Consider the following 20,932-nt stretch of genomic DNA (forward strand, 5'->3'; position numbering starts at 1 on the left):
TAATTCATCTAAAGTATAAAGACTGCAAATCAATTATAAAAGATGTCCCAAGTTCAGTTAGGCTTTTATCCTACATGACATGAAGGTTACATGAAGGAAGTAACCCGGAAAATGGACTCTAGTTCAGATTCTATATACTTTCCTGGTCTGGAAGGTTGGCTACCATTAATTAGCACTCAGAAAGGTAGCTTGCTTATAACAATCCCCACCAAGGAGTCAGACTCTTAGACTTGATGCCAACTCTCTGTACCTCTCCCAAATAGGCTCTTCTACCTTTGAGACAAAGGAGGACAAGGAAATGTGCTCCAGAACAGTTACACAGTGGAAGGGCAGGAATGAAGTCACCAAAAAATAATAAAATACTGCTTAAGAGCCTCCTCCCATTCCCAATGCGAAACCCTCAAATACTGTCTCCTCCCACATCTACCCATGAGCAATCAATTATCCACAAAAAGATATCATGGCTTACTTACAAGGAGTTCAACTAAGCTCTTGGCACCTTTTCCAGAATCAGGACCAAACGATGTTTCTGTGGGTTCTGCAAACTGTGGTACGTTTTTCCTATGCTCAAACCAAGCCAGGGGCTGCCCGCCCTTTTCAGAGCTGCAGCAGCTTTCAGGATGTGCATCTTTGGTCTTGTCACGGTGAAACACTGTGTGCACGGTATTTCCTGAGGTCTCTCGAGTACCTGGATCTGTGATACAGCTTCCAAGCTTTTGGATCTGAAACCACAGCAAAAGTATCTCTCAGGTAAAAAGGCAGGTGGTGGTTGTTTAGTTGTCAAGTCGTGTATGACTCTTTGCAACCCCATGGACTGCAGCGCGCCAGGCTCCTCTGTCCATGGGATTTCTTAGACAAGAATACTGGAGTGGGCTGCCATTTCCTTCTCCAGGGGAATTTTCCTAATCCAGGGATCGAACCCGAGTCTCCTGCCTGACAGGCAGGTTCTTTACCACTGAGCCAGGGAAGCCCCAAAAGGCAGAGCATAATAGCAATGACTCTTTTTTAAAGAAAAAATAAATGCCCTGAGAGTATGTTAAGATTTCACCAGGAATACAGAACAGCAGCAACAGCTGGCAGTTTCTAGGCATTTACTACACAGCGAACACTACACTTCCCAGGTGGCTCAGTGGTAGAGAATCCGCCTGCCAACACAAGAAACACAAGAGATAAGGGTTCAATCCTCCAGTCAGGAAGATCCCCTAGAGTAGAAAATGGCAACCCACTCCAGTACTCTTGCTTGGGAAATTCCATTAACAGAGGAGCCTGGTGGGCTACAGTCCAGGGCGGGTCACCCAGGGCGGGTCTGTGCTCAGACACAACTGAGCACGCACACACAAACACTATGCTAACCCATCAATATAATCTCATTTAATCTTCACAGAATCTGATCTGACAGGGACTATTATCCCCATTTTACAGCAGGGAAAACAGATCAAGCAAACTGCTCAAGATCACGGAGCTAACATTAAAAACTACTGTGAAAAAAGGAATTGGATTTATGTCGCACACGGACTGTTGGACAAACAACCACACATCAGACACACATGCCTATAAAAATCACAGGATGAGCAACCAACGGAACTGCAGAGGTATTCATTCTAAAAACAAAAAAGCCTAGAGACTAAGGTGTGTAGCGACTAAGCCACTCCAAGGAAAAGAGCAAAGGTTTAAGAATGACATTTTATGACACTTACATGTTCATCACATTTCAACATCTTGCTTTTCTTTTTCTTCTTTTTATTTTTTCCTTTGGTGCTGTTCTCTTCTGAATTTGCCCAACATTCAACACAACTATCACCATCATCCTCTTTGTCTTCACAGTGATGAACACAGGAGTCATCACCTGAAGAAATCAGTAATTTTTTATTTATGTGCTTAACTCAGCCATGTAGCAGAAATAATTGGGAAGCTTAATCTGAACCTACCATGTTCGTCATGATTACAAATGCCTTCAGTGCAGGCGACGTCTGAACCCTCCCGAGAGCCTGTTTCACTGCCTTCCATGCTAGATGAATATCCACAATCACTACCATTACAGTGTGGCGATAAGCCTGAGAACAAATCGAGTGAGTTACTATTAACATGCCAATAAATATATTGAGACAAAGGATAACCCAAATGGGGACTACTTAAAAATTTCAAAACCAATGGCTTACTGAAAGTAAAAAGTACATTAAATAATGAAAATGTGACTGGAGACTTACGGTTTTTTATTTCATTATTGTTTAACAAATCAAATACCCTAAGTGTTTGACTAAATTATATGATATTCTTGGGTCTATAAAGCACTTCCTAACCTTTAGGTTACAGGCTCTCTAAAAGCTCTTGTATTTAAAAGAAAGAAAGAATAAACTTAAGAGTTAATATTTTTTAAACTGTTTACTTACCTTTCTTTATTTTAGGGGACCCCAAAAGATTGCCACTGGTAGGACAGGTACAGGATGTGTTTTCATTGGTAACAATTACTTCTACACAACTATTACCATCTTCAGTGCTGCCACAGGCTTTGCAGCTGTTTTCTATGAAGTCTGTTTCCTTTAAGGATTAATATTAAGAGATGGTAAAAATCTTTACCTCCATATGGCTATATTTTAATTTCCTCAACATTAACTAATTAGATAAAAATTAAAGAAAAAAAAAAACTATTCTCATGAAGATCATTAATTCATTTAAAAACTAGGAATCAACTAGAACCAAGTCAAGACCTTAATGGTATCAGGAAAGTCTAGGACAACTGTTCTCAAAAGTGTGGTCTGCTGGCTCCAGGGGTTCCCTAGGTCAAAACCACTTTCATCCTAACACTAAGATGTGATTTGCCTTTTTCATTGTCTTGACACTTACGCTGATGGTATAAAAGCAGTGGTGGGAAAAGCTGCTGGTACTTTAGCACAAACCAAGACAGAAGCAACCCAAGTGTGTACCAACAGTCACTGTACTCTTCACTTGTCAAGCATTCTCAGTGGAAATAAACAGAGATAAAAGGATATTTCACTTATAAATGTCTTTGACGCATGCAGCACTAAAAATATTAATTTTATTAAATACCAACTCATGAAGTAGAGGTCTTTTTATTAGTCTGTGAGAAATGAGAAGAATGCTTAAAGCATTTTTGATGAATACCAATGTATGACTGTCTCAAGAAGTGCCTGTGCAACAGTTTGAGTTGCAAGCTAAACTAGCTAGAACACCAACTTCACTTGAAAGAGAGGGTAAGAGACAAACTATGGTTATTCAGACTTGAATATTTAAAAGACATTTTCTCAAAAATAAATGAAGTCAGTCCAGCTCTTAAAAGAAAAAAACAGACAGTATTTGTTGTCACTGATAAAATTTAAACTTTCAAACTATAATTAGAATTTTGAAAACTTGTATATACAAGCACAATGAGATTGAAGCTTAAGACCTTTCTAATGGGAAGAACAGTGGTTTTAACATTGTTGTCTGATACTATGTAATGAAATGTCAGCATCTGGGGAGATGGTTCACCTCAGTGAACCATTATGTTTTCAAATGACCAGTGCATGATGTTACAGAATCATGCATGAATAAAATCTGTTCAAACTGCTGATGGATTTTAAAAGTATGAAAGGTCACTTTAAGGTGTCAGGTTCCACACTATAAAAAATCTTACCACCTGTCAAGTTATAATGCCAAAGAAGAATATCCACAACTATCTAAAAAGGAATATTCCTCTCCCCTTTTCCTACCATATATGAGTGAAGTAAGACTTTATTCACATGCTTTGACCAAGCAACATATGCAAACAGACTGAATGCAGAAACAGATAAAGAGAATCTATCTGATTCCTTTTAAGCCAAATATTAAAGAGATTTGTAAAAATATAAAGTAAAGCCACCCTTCTCAAATTTTCCTAGAAAGCAGTTCTTTTTCAAAATTATGTTATTCATGTTAACATTAAATAGGCTTATTATTTTTAAAAGAATTAACAAATAACTTTAAATTTCTCCACTTTAATTTCTAATACAATAAATGCTGATAAGTATAACTCACATAAACAAAAGCTCACTAGGCACCCTAATTTTTAAGAATGAAAAGAGATCCTGAGACCAAAAGTTGAGAACTGCTCTAGGTCATGCATGGAGATAACTTTTCACATTTGGGCTTTGATCTAACAGAATACTAAGGTCAGGTAGTAAGATACTACTAATTATTGAACATTGTCTTTATAAAACAAATGACATTAAAGAGGTTGTTATACAGACTACAGTAAGAAAAAAAGCCAACGTACAAGCCAGAGGAACCCATGTTCTGAGAAAGCACAGTGAAAGTGCTGAAATCTAGAAAAAAAGCCATATATTGTCAAGTCAATATTAAGGAGTACTACCTTCTCTTGGCTTACTTCCTTTTCATCTGCTGTTTGTAAGGGAGTAGGGATATCACATACACATTTGTTTTTTCGTCTATTCTTCCGTTTCTGGCGCTTCTTTTCTTGCTTGAGTTCTCTTACTCGTTCCTCTTCTGAAAATTCTTCACAAAGTTGTTCCAATCGACTAATACCCTGTACTTTTTCCACAGTCATCTATTATAAAAAACAAAGCTGAGACTGAATACTGGCTCAAACTTCCCTTTATTCTCCAAGGAAATTCTCACTTGTTAATTTTAAATGATATCACACACACAGAAACTGGCATTTCATGCTGTAATTTTGTCCAGCAGTCCCCAAAAAGAATTTTAAATTTTAATACCTTAAATGATGACAGTCTTAAAATATCAGGAAATGAATGTACAACTAACTCCAATGGGAAAGGGAGACTTACACATACTCCAGTTTGAATCCAGAAATATTCTAGTTTTAAATTTCAGAATTTTAACACAACAAAGTAAACATTCATCCTATTTCTTCATACAATGAGAACACTATTTAACCTGATTAAATGATCTAGTTTCTGAAGACACAAATATACAAAGAGAAAGGAATAAGAAATCTTTTCGGCAAAAACAAACACACATCTCCTCAGACTCCCCAGAACAATGTTTAAAGTCCAAGGATAGGCTTTTGAAAAAGAGTTTATAGTTCACATACCATTCTCAAAAGGGACAGGTGACCAGTTAAACAGTTATGACCCTGCCCTAGACTATAACAGAATATTCACTAGCCAAAAATTTATATTCTACAGAGCATAACTGAAAAAAGATATTACTAAATCACAACACAAAACCCAATACCAGCATTATAAAGAGCCTTCAGTGTGCTTCTAAAAAGTAGCTCTCATATCATGGCATTCAGACAGCATTTACTTCATATTACTGGAAAGAAGCAGGCAAACTGGGACTCATTAAATGTTTCTAATTTTGATGCTTATTTTTGGGCTGCTTTTAACTTGCCAATAGCTATGTTTCATAGCAGCTTCTCATTAAATAATCGTCAATTTCAGTTCTCTACTCTGAAAATGTCTAAAAAAATCAAGGCTGGCAGTGTGACAGGTTTAAAAAACAAAGAAAAATCCACAAACTTGTTCTAAATTCCAGTTCTCCAGCCAACTCCTCTCCTAACCCTCCAGAGCCATGACCAGTGGATCACAGCTCTCTAAGGCAAGGCGAGAGCAGCAATTAACATTAAGATTCAGTCCACAGTTCACAACTCCCGTGGTGGTCCAGTGGGTAAGAATCGGCCTGCGAACGCAGCGGACATGGGTTTGATCCCTGGTCTGGGAAGATTCCACATGCGGCAGGGCAGATAAGCCCATGCACCACAACTACTGCGCCCGCACCCTAGAGACCCAGAGACCCAACCACTGAACCTGCAGGCTGCAACCACTGAAGCCCACGCACCTAGAGCCTGTGCTGTGCGACAAGAGAGGCTACCACAGTGAGAAGGCCACAAGAAAAAAGCCCTCATGTAGCAAAGAGACCCAGTACAATCAAGAAATAATTAAAAAAAAAAAAAAAAAAAGATTCCATCTAATAACTAAGCAGTCCAGACACTGAAGCAGTCCACTGTTCTTACCTCAAAACTCTTGCGTAAAGCATCAACACCAAGATAGAAAAGCATCTGCCATGTCTGCTCTTCTGCCCGCAGTTTTTGCCAGATTCGATGCAGTCTTTCATAAAGATGAATTCCCAAGCAGGTCAGAACTTCTTCTTGAGCTATATCTATTGTCTTAGCATGCCTTTCTCTTCTCCTGTAAAGAAGAATAAATCACACATGTTTCCTACAACTCTTAAGCTGAAACAGTAAGAGATTGATAACACCTCTCTGCAGGTTCAGGTTTTAAACATAATCTGCATATCTAGTAAACAAACTAATAACAAGACATTTATACATTCAAACTCAACATATATATAAATACACAAGCACACATGTATATTACCAATGCAAAATACACATGCAAGTAGAACTTAGTCCTAATACTGCTAAAAAGAAGGTAATTCAGGAACTGGCCCTAAAGAAATGTTTTTGGGGGCACAAAGACGTCACATATTTAAGTGTCCAGCTCATAGCAGGCATGACAGTTCACCTTCCAATTATACCAAATGCCTACTTGGTTTTTGTTCTTTTTGATGGGGAATGGAGAAAGACAATGCCAAAGTGATTCAATTCCGGGCAAAAGCCCTCTAGGCTAGTCTTCACTAGAAATGATCACCAACTTCAGTGACAGAAGTGGTTTTTGTATTCTAAATGCCTAGCAGAAAACAGGCACTCAAATGACAGCTAATACACAAAACAGAGGGGGAGTGGGTTCAATGTATTCTGTGAACAATTTTTCCTGACTTTTACAACAAAGCCAGAGATAAAATTTTAGGTTCCTCTGTAATTTAATAATAACATCCACAGTTCATGAATTACATTCAGTAAAGTATTTCTTAAACCCCTGTTGCAAAGATCTTGTTTCCTATGCAAAAACCATCATTATAAACAAAATTTAAACATGGAAATGCATGGATGGAGGGGAGGAAAAAATCCCTTCTAATCATTTTCAAGTGAAAATGATAAGCTATAATAATAAAAGCCAAAAAAAGCCGGAATTCCTACTTCAAGCAACAATAAGCAGACAATGGATCAATACTTTCTCCCTTTTTTTACTCAACTAAATGCATATTTAAAAAAAAGCAAAATCTGTACAGGCACACTTTAATTTACACACATATGTACTGAGGCAGAAGGATAAAATGAAGCAAAGCGCTAGATAGCCCATTCTAGCAAATTACATACTCATACCCTCCTGCGAACTCTGGCTCAGCACGACCCAGAAGATGTGCAATGAAGTCTGTCTCACAGCAAACATGAATGTGTCGCTCGTGTGGACAGCACCGCAAGCCTTCATAAAGTGCAGCACAGTAGCCCTTCTCTTTGCTGCAATCAAGTTCACCGATAAGGATATTATAGGCTCGCAGGACTTTATTTTTGCAATCAGTACAAAACCTGTTGAAAAGAAAAATTTCAAAATTAAGAACTGGCTGTGTAATTATTTCATGAGGTATTTAACAGTTTACTAGACAATGACACTCCCCTCCCATATTGAGTATTAAAAAAAGCCTCCACACACTGAAGTCATACACATATAAGGTAAATACACATTTAGGGATTACACAGCTATAGCTAGTTCTCCACTTGCAAATGATTTTTAAACTAGAGAAACACATGGGCCTAAAAGAATGAAGCAGATAAATATCTGTTAGTTGATAAAATACATGCCCAGAAGATATTAGTTGCCAAGGACTATGTATCGTCACTTCACGAGCTATCTGTGCAGGTCAGAAATAGAACAACAGAGGCTACCAACCAATGACTCTAGGATCCCTCTCCTTTCAGTCTCTGAAAATAGTTGGTATCTTCAACCAGTAAAGTGTTAGTTGCTCAGTCGTGCCCGACTCTTTGTTACCCCATGGACTGCAGCCCACCAGGCTCCTCGGTCCATGAGATTTTCCAGGCAAGGATATTGGAGTGGGTTGCCATTTCCTTCTCCAGGGGATCTTCCTAACTCAGGGATTGAACCTGGGTCTCCTGCACTGCAGGCAGATTCTTTACTGACTGAGCTACAAGGGAAGCCCTTCAACCAGTACACCTTGATTCAAATGTTGACATTTTAATAAATACATCACCAACTAAGTATTAATATGTAGGGTGGGGAGGGCAAGAAGAATAGGAAAGTGGTACATGTATTTTTAGTTTACTGGTAATTTCCTAAATGTCAAATTCTTTCTTCCACACACACAAAAAAGTATGTTTCTCAACACACACATAAATAATATATACAACATATATGTAGAAATGTGGTTTCAACTTAAGTGTACTGAGAGAGTTGGACTGTGAAGAAGGCTGAGTGCCGAAGAATTAATGCTTTTGAACTGTGGTGTTGGAGAAGACTCTTGAGAGTCCCTTGGACTGCAAGGAGATCCAGCCAGTCCATTCTGAAGGAGATCAGCCCTGGGATTTCTTTGGAAGGAATGATGCTAAAGCTGAAACTCCACTACTTTGGCCACCTCATGCGAAGAGTTGACTCATTGGAAAAGACTCTGATGCTGGGAGGGATTGGGGGCAGGAGGAGAAGGGGACGACAGAGGATGAGATGGCTGGATGGCATCACTGACTCGATGGACATGAGTCTGAGTGAACTCCGGTAGCTGGTGATGGACAGGGAGGCCTGGCGTGCTGTGATTCATGGGGTTGCAAAGAGTCGGACACGACTGAGCGACTGAACTGAACTAAATGCGGTAAAAGTGTAGAAGAGCATGTGAAGTAGAAGGATAACAATATTTTCTTCTAGAAACCAAACATCATTCAATCAGAAAAGAAAAAATAAGAGTCTGGTCTATTTTTGAATTCCTAAAATAAGGAAGAATTCGGTCAGGCTCACAATATTAGTAATTGGCTCTCTGAGAAGATTGGCTGTGATGGAATGAGGAAATTTTGCTCTCTATGATTTAAATTTATCTATCCAGGTGAGCTTATCTACTCCCACAGCGGTTCCCGTCAACATATCAACTCCACAGCTCCGCTCAAGGCTCTGTCCTTGCCTGAAGGCCAGACCCATGCTGAAAAATGCGGGACAACATAGATGTCCAAAACCAAGGGCAACACAGTCCCCTTCCTATGTTATCTTCCATAGGTGTGAAGAAATCACCATTTACACAGTCACCCAGGATGGAACCTCAGGTAATTCCAACTCCTTAGTTAATTGCAACTCCTGCTTTTAGGGGTGGAGCCAATTGGTATCAACTCTTTCTTACACTGAGGAAGGTTACTTCTTTTCAACTCCCTCTGCTCTGTTTTAAATTGCCTAGTCAATTAAAAAAAAAAAAATGCTTCCTAATACATTTCCCTGCTTCCACTCTTACTAGCTCTAATGCAGCTCTCATACCAAAATAATTTTTTAAAACATCTCATTACCTCACTCTCAGCTTAAAAACCTCCCCACCATCTACAAATAAAGTTCAAACTTGTTAAGGCCTCCGGTGCTTTCTTCTCTTACCCAACCTACTATTTCCAGACTTTTTCCCAAGACCCGCCTCTCCCTTCATGGTCCCTCTACACTGCCCTGCCCCCGTACATATACAATATATACAAATGGACTACTTTCATTTTTCTTTAATTGAAGTATAGCTGATGTATGATGTTGTGTTAGTTTCTGGTGTATACCACAGTGATTCAGATACACACACAGACACACACACAGGTTCTTTCCCATAGTCTTTTCCATAATGGTTTATTACAGAATATTGAATATAGTTCCTGTGCTATATATACAGTAGGATCTTGTTGTTTATCTATTTTATACATAGCAATGTGTGTACCTGCTAATCCCAAACTCCTAATTTATCCCTCCCCTGTTTTCTTCCCCCTCTGGTAACTGTAAGCTGGTTTTCTATGTCTGTGAGTCCGTTTCTGTTTTGTAAGTAAGTTGATTTGTATCATATTTTAGATTCCACATATAAGTGATATCATATGGAATTTGCCTTTGTGATTTACTTCACTTAATGTGATAATCTCTGGGGTTTCCCAGGTGGCTCTGTGGTGAAGAATCCACCTGCTAATGCAGGAGACACAAGAGATGCAGGTTTGATCACCAAGTCGGGAAGATCCCGTGGAGGAGGAAAATGGTAACCCACTTCAGTATTTTTGCCTAGAAAATTCCATGGACAGAGGAGCCTGGCCACAGAGAGTCAGACAAAACTGAGCAACTAAGCACAGAACATGATCATCTCCAGGTCCATCCATGCTGCTACAAATGGCATTATTTTGGTCCTTCTTCTGGCTGAGCAGTACTCCACTGTGTGCATGCATGGGCACACACATCATTTCCCTAATCCACTCACCTGTCAATGAACATTTAGGTCGCTTCCATGGACAATGGATTACTTTGTACATAACTGATGCGTCCCTACTACAAAGTCTTTTTTTGCTTCTGCTTCCTCCCCACTCCCCTCCACATCCATCTCCATTTGCCTAAATCATACCCATCCTTAAAAAAGCCTCTTGCAATTTCCATAACTAAAATTCAACCTTCCTGTATTCCCATTATCTCTGACTTACACTTATCATTATAGCATTTACCCTTACAATGTCATACAATTATTTTGTTATGCACATCTTTTTGACCCAATAGCAGATAACTCTGTTTCTTGAAATGAATATTTGTTAAAACAGAAGCTCTAAGCCCACTTTGTAAACAGATGCAATCATGTTGGCAAGTAAAGTTAAATCACTGTTTCACTAACAGTTAAAAAAGAGACACAGAAATATACAAAAATTAATTCAAAATGTGTTAAAGACCTAAATATTAAGACCTGAAACTGTAAAACTGTTAGAGAACATGTAACAATGGAATAGGTGATGACTTCTCGCATATGGAATCAAAAGCACAAGGAACAAAATAAAAAAGACAAATGAGACTGCATCAAACCTAAAAACTTCTGTGCAGTAAAGGAAACAACAGAGTGAAGGCCAACCTATGGAACAGAGAAAGTATTTACAGACCACACACTGGACAAGGGGTTAATGTATAGAACACGGCACTCTCACAATTCAATAACAGACAAAAAAAAAGTAGGATTAAAAAGTGGACAAAGGACATGAACAGACACTTCAAAGAGAGGCTAGTAAGTACATGATAAAATGCTCAACATCACTAATCATCAGGGAGATGCTAATCAAAACCACATGAGATCACCTCAAGCCCACTGTATGGCCACTATCAAAAATTAGAAAAGAGAGACTTCCCTGGTGGCTCGGCAGCTAAGACTGCACTCCCAATGCAGGGAGCCCAGGTTCAATCCCTGGTCTGGGAACCAGATTTCACACACCACAACTAGAGTTCACAGGCTCCAACTAAAGAGCCCTAATGCCGCAATGAAGACTGAAGACCCCAAGTGCATCAACTAAGACCCAGCACAACCAAATACATATATATATATATATATATATATTTTTTTTTTTTTTTTTTTTTTTTTTAATTAGAAAATAACAAGTGTTGTCAAGGATCTGGAAATACTGGAACCCTTCCTTGCACACTGTTGACAAGATTATAAAGTGGCTGCCAGCATGGCAAATAGTATAGCATTTCCTTAAAAAATTAAGAATAGAATTACCATATAATCCAGCAATCCCAATTCTGGGAACACATACAAAAGAATTAAAAACGGAATCTCCAAGAGCTTTTGGCACACATCCATGTTCACTACAGCATTTTTCACAAAAGCCAATATGTGAGAACAACCTAAATGTCCACTGATAGATGGACACAGTGTATACATACAATGGGACATTATTCATCCTTAAAAAGAGATAATTCTGTCATGTGTTAAAACATGGATAAACCTTGAGGACATTATGCTAAGTGAAACAAGCTAAACACAAAAGACAAATATGGCATGATTCCACCTATATGAGTTATATGAAGTAACTGAACTCAAACAGAAAACAGAACGGTGGCTGGCAGGAGGTGCAGGGAGACGGAAACGAGGAGTTTTTAGTCAATAGGTGGGTTTAGCTTCAGTCACACAAGATGAAAAAGTTCTAGAGATCCAGTGCACAATAGCTAGTAAATAGTTGACAGTAGTGTGCTATACACTTAAAAACTGTTAAGAAGTAAACGCATGTTATGTATTTTTTATCACAATTTTTAAAAAGTCTTCCCCTTGGTGGGAGAAATGGTCTTAGACACAGAAATAAAATTACTTCCACATTTTGAGGCTATAAATGGTAAGTCTACATTTTTTTAGTAAATAAATGGTTAAATATCATATAGTACCAATAATAAAGCTTGAAATATTTTCCCTATATCTTACTGCTTTAAATCATCAGTTTAATATGTTTGACTGTACATGATCGTTAAGTAGCATAAACATAAGCAAACAGTCATTTAAAATTTTATACAGAAGCTGTAAGAATGAAAGTGATTTTTCCTGTTTTCAAAAGTAACCTTGCACACAAATTAAAAAAAAAAAGTTTCTTAAGACAGAGGTTTCAGAGTTTCTAACACCTAATTTCTAATAATGCACTATTATAATTTAAATAGTGTTATAAAATCTTTATTATACACTGCTCAGAAAAATCTATTAAATAAAAATAGATGTGCCAAGAACATCCACTATTCAGACCTTTAGAAATCATTTTCAACTGACTGTACCTCAAAAACTCAAACTGTACCTAAAATAAGAACTAGTTACACAGGAATAACAAGGACTTGCAAATCTGGCAGACGCATATTCCCTGATGTGCTTACTATGTGCCAGATACTGTTCTAAGTAAGTCTTATTATGTATCATCAATCCTAACAAATTTAATCTTATAATAAGTTCTATAGGAATACTATTTTTTCTTAAAACAGAAAAACACGGAAGCACAGAAAAGTAATCTGTACAAAGTTATAATCAGTAGAACCCAGATTCACTGCAATCTTCCTTAACTGCTCCTAATTGTACTTCTTCCCCTGAATCCTTAATATATTTATAAAACGGACTCCACCTTTCCTATAAAATACTGCCCCCCAAACACAGGAAATATCTGCAACCAATATAGGAAATTTCAAAATGTTAGCTCTAGTAACTACTAATTTATCACCCAAAAAAGCTCTTTTGGATGGGCCAATTCATACTGAATACAAGGAAATATATATTGAAAAAGAAAGGTATCTATGACGGACCTATACATTCATTTGTTTTACATTTACTTCCCAAACTCCAAATAACTGACATTCTCTATTCTTTTTGGTACAATCAACCAATAAGGCAAAAAACAAGAAAGTTGTAATTGAAAAAAGAAAAACACTTAATAAACTTAGTATGCAGATTAAGTCATTAGCTCATTGCCATATGAACACCAACCTTGATAATGCCAGTTTTTATAATTTACGTGTGTTTTCTAGAAGCGTCCCCAAAGTAATTGTGTATATCTGTCCCAAAGACATAAGACACATAACCACAAACCCAACACGTGACAAACAGCACAACGCCACCTCTAGATGCCTCCTTTATGGGTTTCCTTTCCTACTGTACTCTCCCTCCCTATGAATTTGCAAATGTTAATGACACTTGGAAAATTCTTTGTAAAGTAGTATTCTAAAAAGAAAAATCTGAAGTTACTTTTATAATACACGAAGCACATGATTTCCAACTCTATTTTTAGCTCTTGACAAAGAAAAAATAATTGAAAATATTACTAAGTAAAAGCTGCTACTTTAACTTTAATTTTGAAAATGATACCATGAAACACGTCCATCAAAAACAAGGAATATAAGAATTTCCACAGTGATTAAGTACACTTTATTCAATTCACAGTCACTCTGTGTTCCTTGAAAGGCTGGCCTGGAACCAACAGGTAAAACACAAGAAGGTCAACACTGAGCATCGTGCCATAAAGGAACTTCCTGCCCTAGCACTAAGCTCCGCCTGGTGGCAGGTATTAACAGGAGGGCTGGAGTACTATGGCACCCCACTCCAGTACTCCTGCCTGGAAAATCCCATGGACGGAGGAGACTGGTAGGCTGCAGTCCACGGGGTCGCTAAGAGTCGGACACGACTGAGCGACTTCACTTTGACTTTTCACTTTCACGCATTGGAGAGGGAAATGGCAACCCACTCCAGTGTTCTTGCCTGGAGAATCCTAGGGATAGGGGGGCCTGGTGGACTGCCGTCTATGGGGTCGCACAGAGTCGACACGACTGAAGCGACTTAGCAGCAGCAGCAGAGTACTATTACAGGAAGAAGGTGACTGACACCTAAAGCATCTTCCCACTACATCATCATGACCTTTGGACTTACCTGTGTTTTCGCAGATACGTTTCTAGCGTTTCTAAAAGACAACTAGAGTCGATTAAAACTACTTCATCCCTGCATTCTTGGGACATGAGTTCCCATACATCCATCCAACAACCTCTGCAGAAAGAAATAAATCTTAGTGAGATGGAGGAATATATAATGGAAAAACATTTTAAAAAGCGGAGTAAAGGAGTGCTTGATTTTACCTGGCTGTTCCCTGGAAAGGTCCATAATGGAAAATGATCCTACACTTGCTGTCCTTCCTGTGGTCTTCACTACTCCTCTTATCTGTACTTAACTTCTCTGAACTGACACTGCTACTGCTCCCTTCACTGTAGTATAGTACAGTACAAAGCTTAGTGACACTGAGATGATCTGAAGGAATAATTTCTATAGTCTAAATTAAGATCATGAACTCTTTAATACATTAAGATATATTAGTAGGGTAAGTTTGCAAATTTGTATATAATTACATATTTACTTTAACCATATTAAAATGTTATTTATACAGGAGCTCATATCTTTACACAAAAACGTGTGCTCAACTATTACGTTTACTTGATAATAATTTAACATTTACATTTATCAAGATAGTAACTGTTTAATATAGTAAGCATTTTATGAGCATATCTACTTGAAATGTTAAAGTCAAAAGGGCTGAAAAAATTGCAAAATATTTTCACTTCTATACACGGATCAACTTTCCACAAATTGAAAATGCTAACAAGTGTTGATCTACTTAATGTGATTTTATAGCTAGCCCATGGCAACAAAATTCTTATCTACCTTCATATTTACAAGTAGCTGGGAAAGTCACAAATTAATCTAATTAAATAAAATTTTACATTTTTGAAAATAAAGATAGCATACTAAGATGAACACTTAACACAGCCTAAATTAGTAGTACTACACAAATAATTTTTTAAAAACTTACTAAAAACTTCCCAGACTCTCCCTCCCCCACAGGTTTCAATGTGGCGCTGGTCACGCATTTTGCTTTGTTGCAGATGTGCATTCCAAGAGAAATGTGTTTCTATTTTCCATTCAATGATAGTCTTCTTGATTTTTCATGATTCTGAACAACTGGCTCCTGCCTGTTCTTCTGCAGGTCTCACTAGTCCTAGAAATTCATTACCTGGGATGCTTGAGATGGAAACACTTCTGAATCTTTACTTAACCTACTTTCTATAGCTAAATAGGTATTTCTCAACCCCCTGCCCACCATATAAGATCAGACATACAATTCAGCTCCCTAGTCTCATCTCACAAGGGCTTAAGAAAGGGTGAATGGTTCTTGTTTTTGAAGCAAACACCTCAACTCCTGCTCTGCCTTGCATGTTACATCCTTCTACTCTCATCTCCCAAATTTCAAATTTTCTAATTATGCTTCAGTGATCCACATAACTCTCAAATTCTCAGTTTTGATGAAAAGGGCTGGGGAATGACTATTATACCATCAGAATGTGAAAGCATTATTCTAAAACAACTTGAAATTCTATAACTCAAATCAAGATTTTATCCATAATCTCTCCAAACCAAATGTCTTTATACTTCTTCTTCCTGTCAAGATCAAGCTTTCTGAAAAAGGGAGTCTTTTCACTTCTTTGTTCTACTTCCATACTTTCCACTGACAGCTTAGTCCATTAAGACCCTGCAATGCATGCATTTTTCTACACATTCTGATCTGGATTCTGATGCATTCAACCACAGATCCGCTCATCAAGATCACCAATTATCTTGGTGTTGCTATATCCAATGGACTCTGAGGTCCTTGATAACTCAGCAACCTTCAACACAGCTGTCCAACTCCCTGCCCCCCAAAACACTCTTTTCCCGTGGTTTCCTCCTGCCTCTCCAGCCACTCTCTCAAGTTTCTTTAGACTTATTCTTTCTTACCATTAAACTGAAGTCCTCAGCATTCCTTTCTGTTACCCTACTCTTCCTGTAGGTGATCTTATACGGCTGACCACTGAACAACACGAGGCTGACTTGCGCAGGTCAACTTACACGTGGATTTTTTTCAATAGTAAATACCACCGCACTACACAATCTGCAGTTACTGAATATGAGGACATGAAGGAACCATGTATAATATATGAAGTTGCCAACTAGCAGTTACACTCAAATTTTCCACTGTGTGGAGGATCTGTGCTCCTAACCCCTGTGCTGTTCAAGAGTCAGCGGTACACCACCCATCAGCTACAGGCCTACAACCTGGGCCTAGACCTTTCTTTCAGACCACACACTTACTCCCAGACAATAACCTAGGTTTGCTTGTATGAATATGAGAATACTCTAAGAAAGACTGAACTGGACTGTTACTATTGGTTAGGCTAAAACCTAATTAACTGTATTATACCTTCCCCTGAAGAAAATGAAAGGGGGGAACAACAGAGGAAAAATACAAAAAGTCATAGTAGCACAGAATGGCGGTGACCATCCACAGTGGAGGAGGAGAAGTCTTGGCTAAGCAGACTATACTCTGACCAGCTATCCACGTGGCACGGGGAATAACTGAAACTACCTTAGGAGGTGTTGCTTAAGATCAACTAACTCCACTCACACTGATTGCGTAATTCGGCAAACAACCTTCCAAAACATCTGGCTTCCTACGTGGTGGGGCTAGAGCTGACATTGGATGTGAAGCCTGTGGAGGTTATGTTTTTTATTTCTAAGCTAAAACATAGGCAGACACAGCTATATGTCAATTTAATGAAAGTAATCGATGAAGCAAAGTCAAGAACAAGAGAGCAATGGAATCCAGAGCAAAAATGGAACGACTGGTCTTTGCAGGAAGGTAGCAGTGGGCACAGATGTTTACCATGTGGGGTAGCTCTTGCTTTTCAGTTCCTCAGTGACAAACATTCATAATCAAGAAACAGAAGGCAGGCTTTGTATTGTATCAGACTATTCTGTGGTTTTAGTCAACAGGTTATTCAGATAAAGGTTACTGTCCAATGAAAATCAGACTAAATTCTGCACTCAGAGAGTCAGGAATTCTTTAAAGATACTGGTAAATCAGGTATGTGAAATAATTATCCTTAGATAACCATTTGAGGTTGTACAGAGCTTTACTGCGTTTAGAGTTCTCACATTTAGAAATCATGTGTGATTCTTATGTAAATCTTGATTCTAACAAATCAATGTAAGAAGACACTTTCAGAGAGAGTCGGTGAAACGTGAATATCAACTGGGTATTACATTATTGTAGTTAAGTTTTTGTTAGGTGTTATAATGGCACTGTCATGAAAGAAAATGTCACTGTATTTAGAGATGAATGTAGTAGTAAAATAACATGATGTCTGGAATTTGCTTTAAAATACTTCAGCAAAGGAAAAGGCAAACAAATGAAATAAATGTGGCAAATCCTGGTAACAAGTGAGTCTGGGTAAAGGTATTTGGGGGCAACAGGGTCCTTGTATAGTCTCTCTACTTTTCTATGTGTTTGACAGTCTTCATGATGAAAGTTTAAAAAAATTTTTTTGTTCCTGAGTATGGGGGCAAAAAAGAGATTAACATACCACCACCTGGTCATCCAGATCTTTTTACCAGGGAGGAAAATGTCAACAATACTAACGAGATGTTCAAAAAACTAACTTCTAAAATTAATTCAGGAGCACAGTTTTATATCATCCCATTCTCCCCAAAAGTTACTTCTTAGAAACTCCCTTCAAATTCCATGACTTCTCCTTACCACCCACCCCCAACCCCAAGCAATTTTCAAGGGGAAACTTGACACTGAGCTGGGAGAAGGGGGCAGCCTTGGGCACTGTAGCATCTAACCAAGAAGAAAACTGCAAATTAGTTACATAAATTCACATTGCTTTAACTAACTCAAGGGTTTTTTGGTAAATCCTTGATAAATTATTAGGGAGACCTAAAGACAAGAAAGACAAGAAAAATAATTTATACAACTATTAGGTTAAAAAATGACACCACTACTTTAAAAAATTAATACTGGCTACATAAATTAACCAAAGATCTCAACCTCCTTTCCCTGAAACACATTTAATACAAGGGAAAAAAATTTTTAGAAGTCAAACTTATACTGAGACCCTATATAGACCCAATGCAAAAAGAACTAGGAGACATATTTATTTTGACCAATTATATGGTGTTCTATTTTACAGTGTAAACAATTAATGAAATAAAACTAGCATTGTTTCTTCTCTTTTTACCAAATAGGATCAACATTTATAATCTTAACACTAACAAAGTATCTTGATAATCAATTTTACTTACCCCAAAGGTTTTGGTTTGTGCGTGTCTAAGGAGTGCAACTGACATCTCTTGTTCTTTTTACTTTTTGGAATAGCATCTATCATGTCATTTAGTTTGGACCTAATAAATAAACAAATAATAAAAAATAAATAAACCATTAAAGGTCTGATTAACATTAATTTTTCTTGAGAATTTTCAAAATCTTTATGCTCTTTAATGAGAAGTATATTTAAAGTATTACAGACGTATCACTTTGAAAAATTCTCTTCAAATGAACTCTAACCCAAGGGTCTATACAATATTCCTATTCCATTCCCAGACTATCAGAATGTTGAAGGAGGCCTGCTCTATTCAACATACTCTTTCCCTTAGTCTGCATCCATCTCATTCATCCCTACGTCTGCATTGTATATAGCAGTGTGCCTGGCACTCCAATATTTTATGACTTATTGCTACCTGACACTCAGCCATACTCCCTTATCCAAACTTACACTATCCTTGACAATTCCCTGGTGGTCCAGTGGTTAGGACTCTGAGCGCTCACTACCAAGAGCCCAGGTTCAATCGCTGCTCAGGGATCTAAAATCCCACAAGCTGTGCAGTATGGCCAAAAAAAAAAAAGAGGCGGGGGAGGTTAATTAAAAATAAAATAAACAGGGGATTCCCTGGTGGCTCAATGGTAAAGAATCTGAGTGCCAATGCAGGAGACATGGGTTCAATCCCTGTTCTGCCAAGATCCCACATGCCATGGAGCAACTAAGCCCATGAGCCACAACTATTAAGCCTATGCTCTAGAAACCGGGAGCAGCAACTATGAAAGCTCACAAGCCGAAGAGCCCGTGCTCTGTAAGAGAAACCACTGCAATGGGAAGCCCGCGCACCACAACTAGAGAAGAGCCCCACTCTCTGCAACTAGCATAAAGCTCAAGTAGTAACGAAGACCCAGCACAGTCAAAATAAAAATAATTGTTAAAAGTCCTAGCTCATATAGCTAATAAGTTTTTAAAAAATAAATAAACATACATTATCCTTGATGAAGAGCCTTCAACAGAAATTTTATGCAAATATAGAAATACATAATGCTAAACATCCAAACCCTGAATCCAACCAATAAGCATAGGTTGTCAACTCTTAAATATATCCAGAATTAGATCATTTCTCATCACCGCCACTGTTACGACCCTTGTCCAACTTGCCTCTCTAGCTTAGTCAATTCCAACAGTTGGCCTCCCAAATGGTCTCCTTGCCGTCTACCCTTTGCCTTTACATTCTACGTTTCACTTAGCAGCTGGAGTCATCTTTCCAACACAAAAATCATATTCTTCTATCTCTATTTAGAAATCCTTCAAAGCTTCTTTTCTTAGGCAGAATAAAAATCCATAATCTCTACCACCACCTTCAGACAGCTTCTCTTTTCCTATTCATACCACTTACCCTTTGGTGATCACATTTCACCTTATAGGTGGGTGTGTGGATACATGTGCGTGTGTGTATGTGTATATACATATGTATGTGTATATATATATGCATATGCTGATGACACAAATTTATATCCCTAGGCCAGAACTCTCTGAACTCTACCTGCACTCCCAATTGCTACCTCAAATTAACATGTCCAAAAGTCAGCTCTGCGAAATTGCTCCTCCTAGGGCTTCCAAGGTGGTCTAGTGATTAAGAATCTGCCTTTCAGTGCAGGGGACTCAGGTTCCATCCCTGGTTGGGGAACTAAAATCCCACATGCCTCGGGGCAACTTAGTCCAGGCACTGCAACTACTGGATCCAGCCATTTCCCATTATCTCTGTGGCCACTATACTGGTCACTATTCTTTCTTGCATGGACTATTGAACAGCTTGTTTCTCTGCTTTCCACTTACTCGTAACACAGAGGTAAAAGGAAGCATAACTCCAAGGTAGACCACGTACTCCTCTGCTCAAAACCTTCCCAAATCTTCCCGTCTCAGAGTTAAGATAAAAGACCTCAGCATAGCACCACATAATTAGGCCTCTCGGTGCTCCTCTGACCTCATCTTTTATTACTGTTTCCTTCATTCATCTGCCCCCAGTCACAATGGCTTCCTTGCTATTCTTCAAACACGCCGGGGAAACTCCAATCTCTGAACCTTTACCCTGCTGCCCTTTCTCTGCTTCACCCAAATAACTACATGGCTCACTCCCTCACTCTATTCTAGCCTATATGCAATGTCATTTTATTAGAGAGGTCTTCCCTGACCACTCTCCACGTGAGTTCTACCCACTCATTCTCTATCTCCCTTACTGGTTTGTCTTCATAACAACTTTCTTCACAAAGTATATATTTGTTTACTGCCTGTCTCTCCCTCAAGAAAAGAAACTTTACAGTCATTGGCACACAGAAGTTACTTGTGGTAAATCTGAACTTAAGCTTTGCCCCAAAGTTAGAAAAAAGCTACCCACTGTCACTGAGTTTAAAAACTTAAGCAAACCCATTGTTTCCTAATTGATTATACTC

At 38.3% G+C, this 20,932-nt stretch overlaps 1 protein-coding gene across 8 annotated transcripts in view; it reads right to left on the reverse strand.

Annotated features, from left to right (window-relative positions):
* The window catches only part of GGNBP2 (gametogenetin binding protein 2), a 33,179-nt gene that overhangs the window by 1,233 nt on the left and 11,014 nt on the right, over nt 1-20,932 (reverse strand). For 3 of the 8 annotated variants that reach the window (XM_070390525.1, XM_070390523.1, XM_070390524.1), the window contains exons 5-14: nt 18,466-18,564; nt 14,430-14,555; nt 14,227-14,340; nt 7,178-7,387; nt 5,972-6,146; nt 4,349-4,543; nt 2,391-2,538; nt 1,929-2,054; nt 1,698-1,846; nt 474-722 (exon numbers count right to left, since the gene is read on the reverse strand). In XM_070390525.1, the coding sequence (XP_070246626.1) occupies nt 474-722; nt 1,698-1,846; nt 1,929-2,054; nt 2,391-2,538; nt 4,349-4,543; nt 5,972-6,146; nt 7,178-7,387; nt 14,227-14,340; nt 14,430-14,555; nt 18,466-18,564 (1,591 nt within the window). The remainder of the gene's footprint in view (nt 1-473; nt 723-1,697; nt 1,847-1,928; nt 2,055-2,390; nt 2,539-4,348; nt 4,544-5,971; nt 6,147-7,177; nt 7,388-14,226; nt 14,341-14,429; nt 14,556-18,465; nt 18,565-20,932) is intronic. The other 5 variants (XM_070390526.1, XM_070390528.1, XM_070390527.1 and 2 more) reach the window with 5 other exon arrangements.

This window comes from Bos mutus, chromosome 19 (assembly GCF_027580195.1).
Source record: "Bos mutus isolate GX-2022 chromosome 19, NWIPB_WYAK_1.1, whole genome shotgun sequence".
NCBI classification, from domain to species: domain Eukaryota; kingdom Metazoa; phylum Chordata; class Mammalia; order Artiodactyla; family Bovidae; genus Bos; species Bos mutus.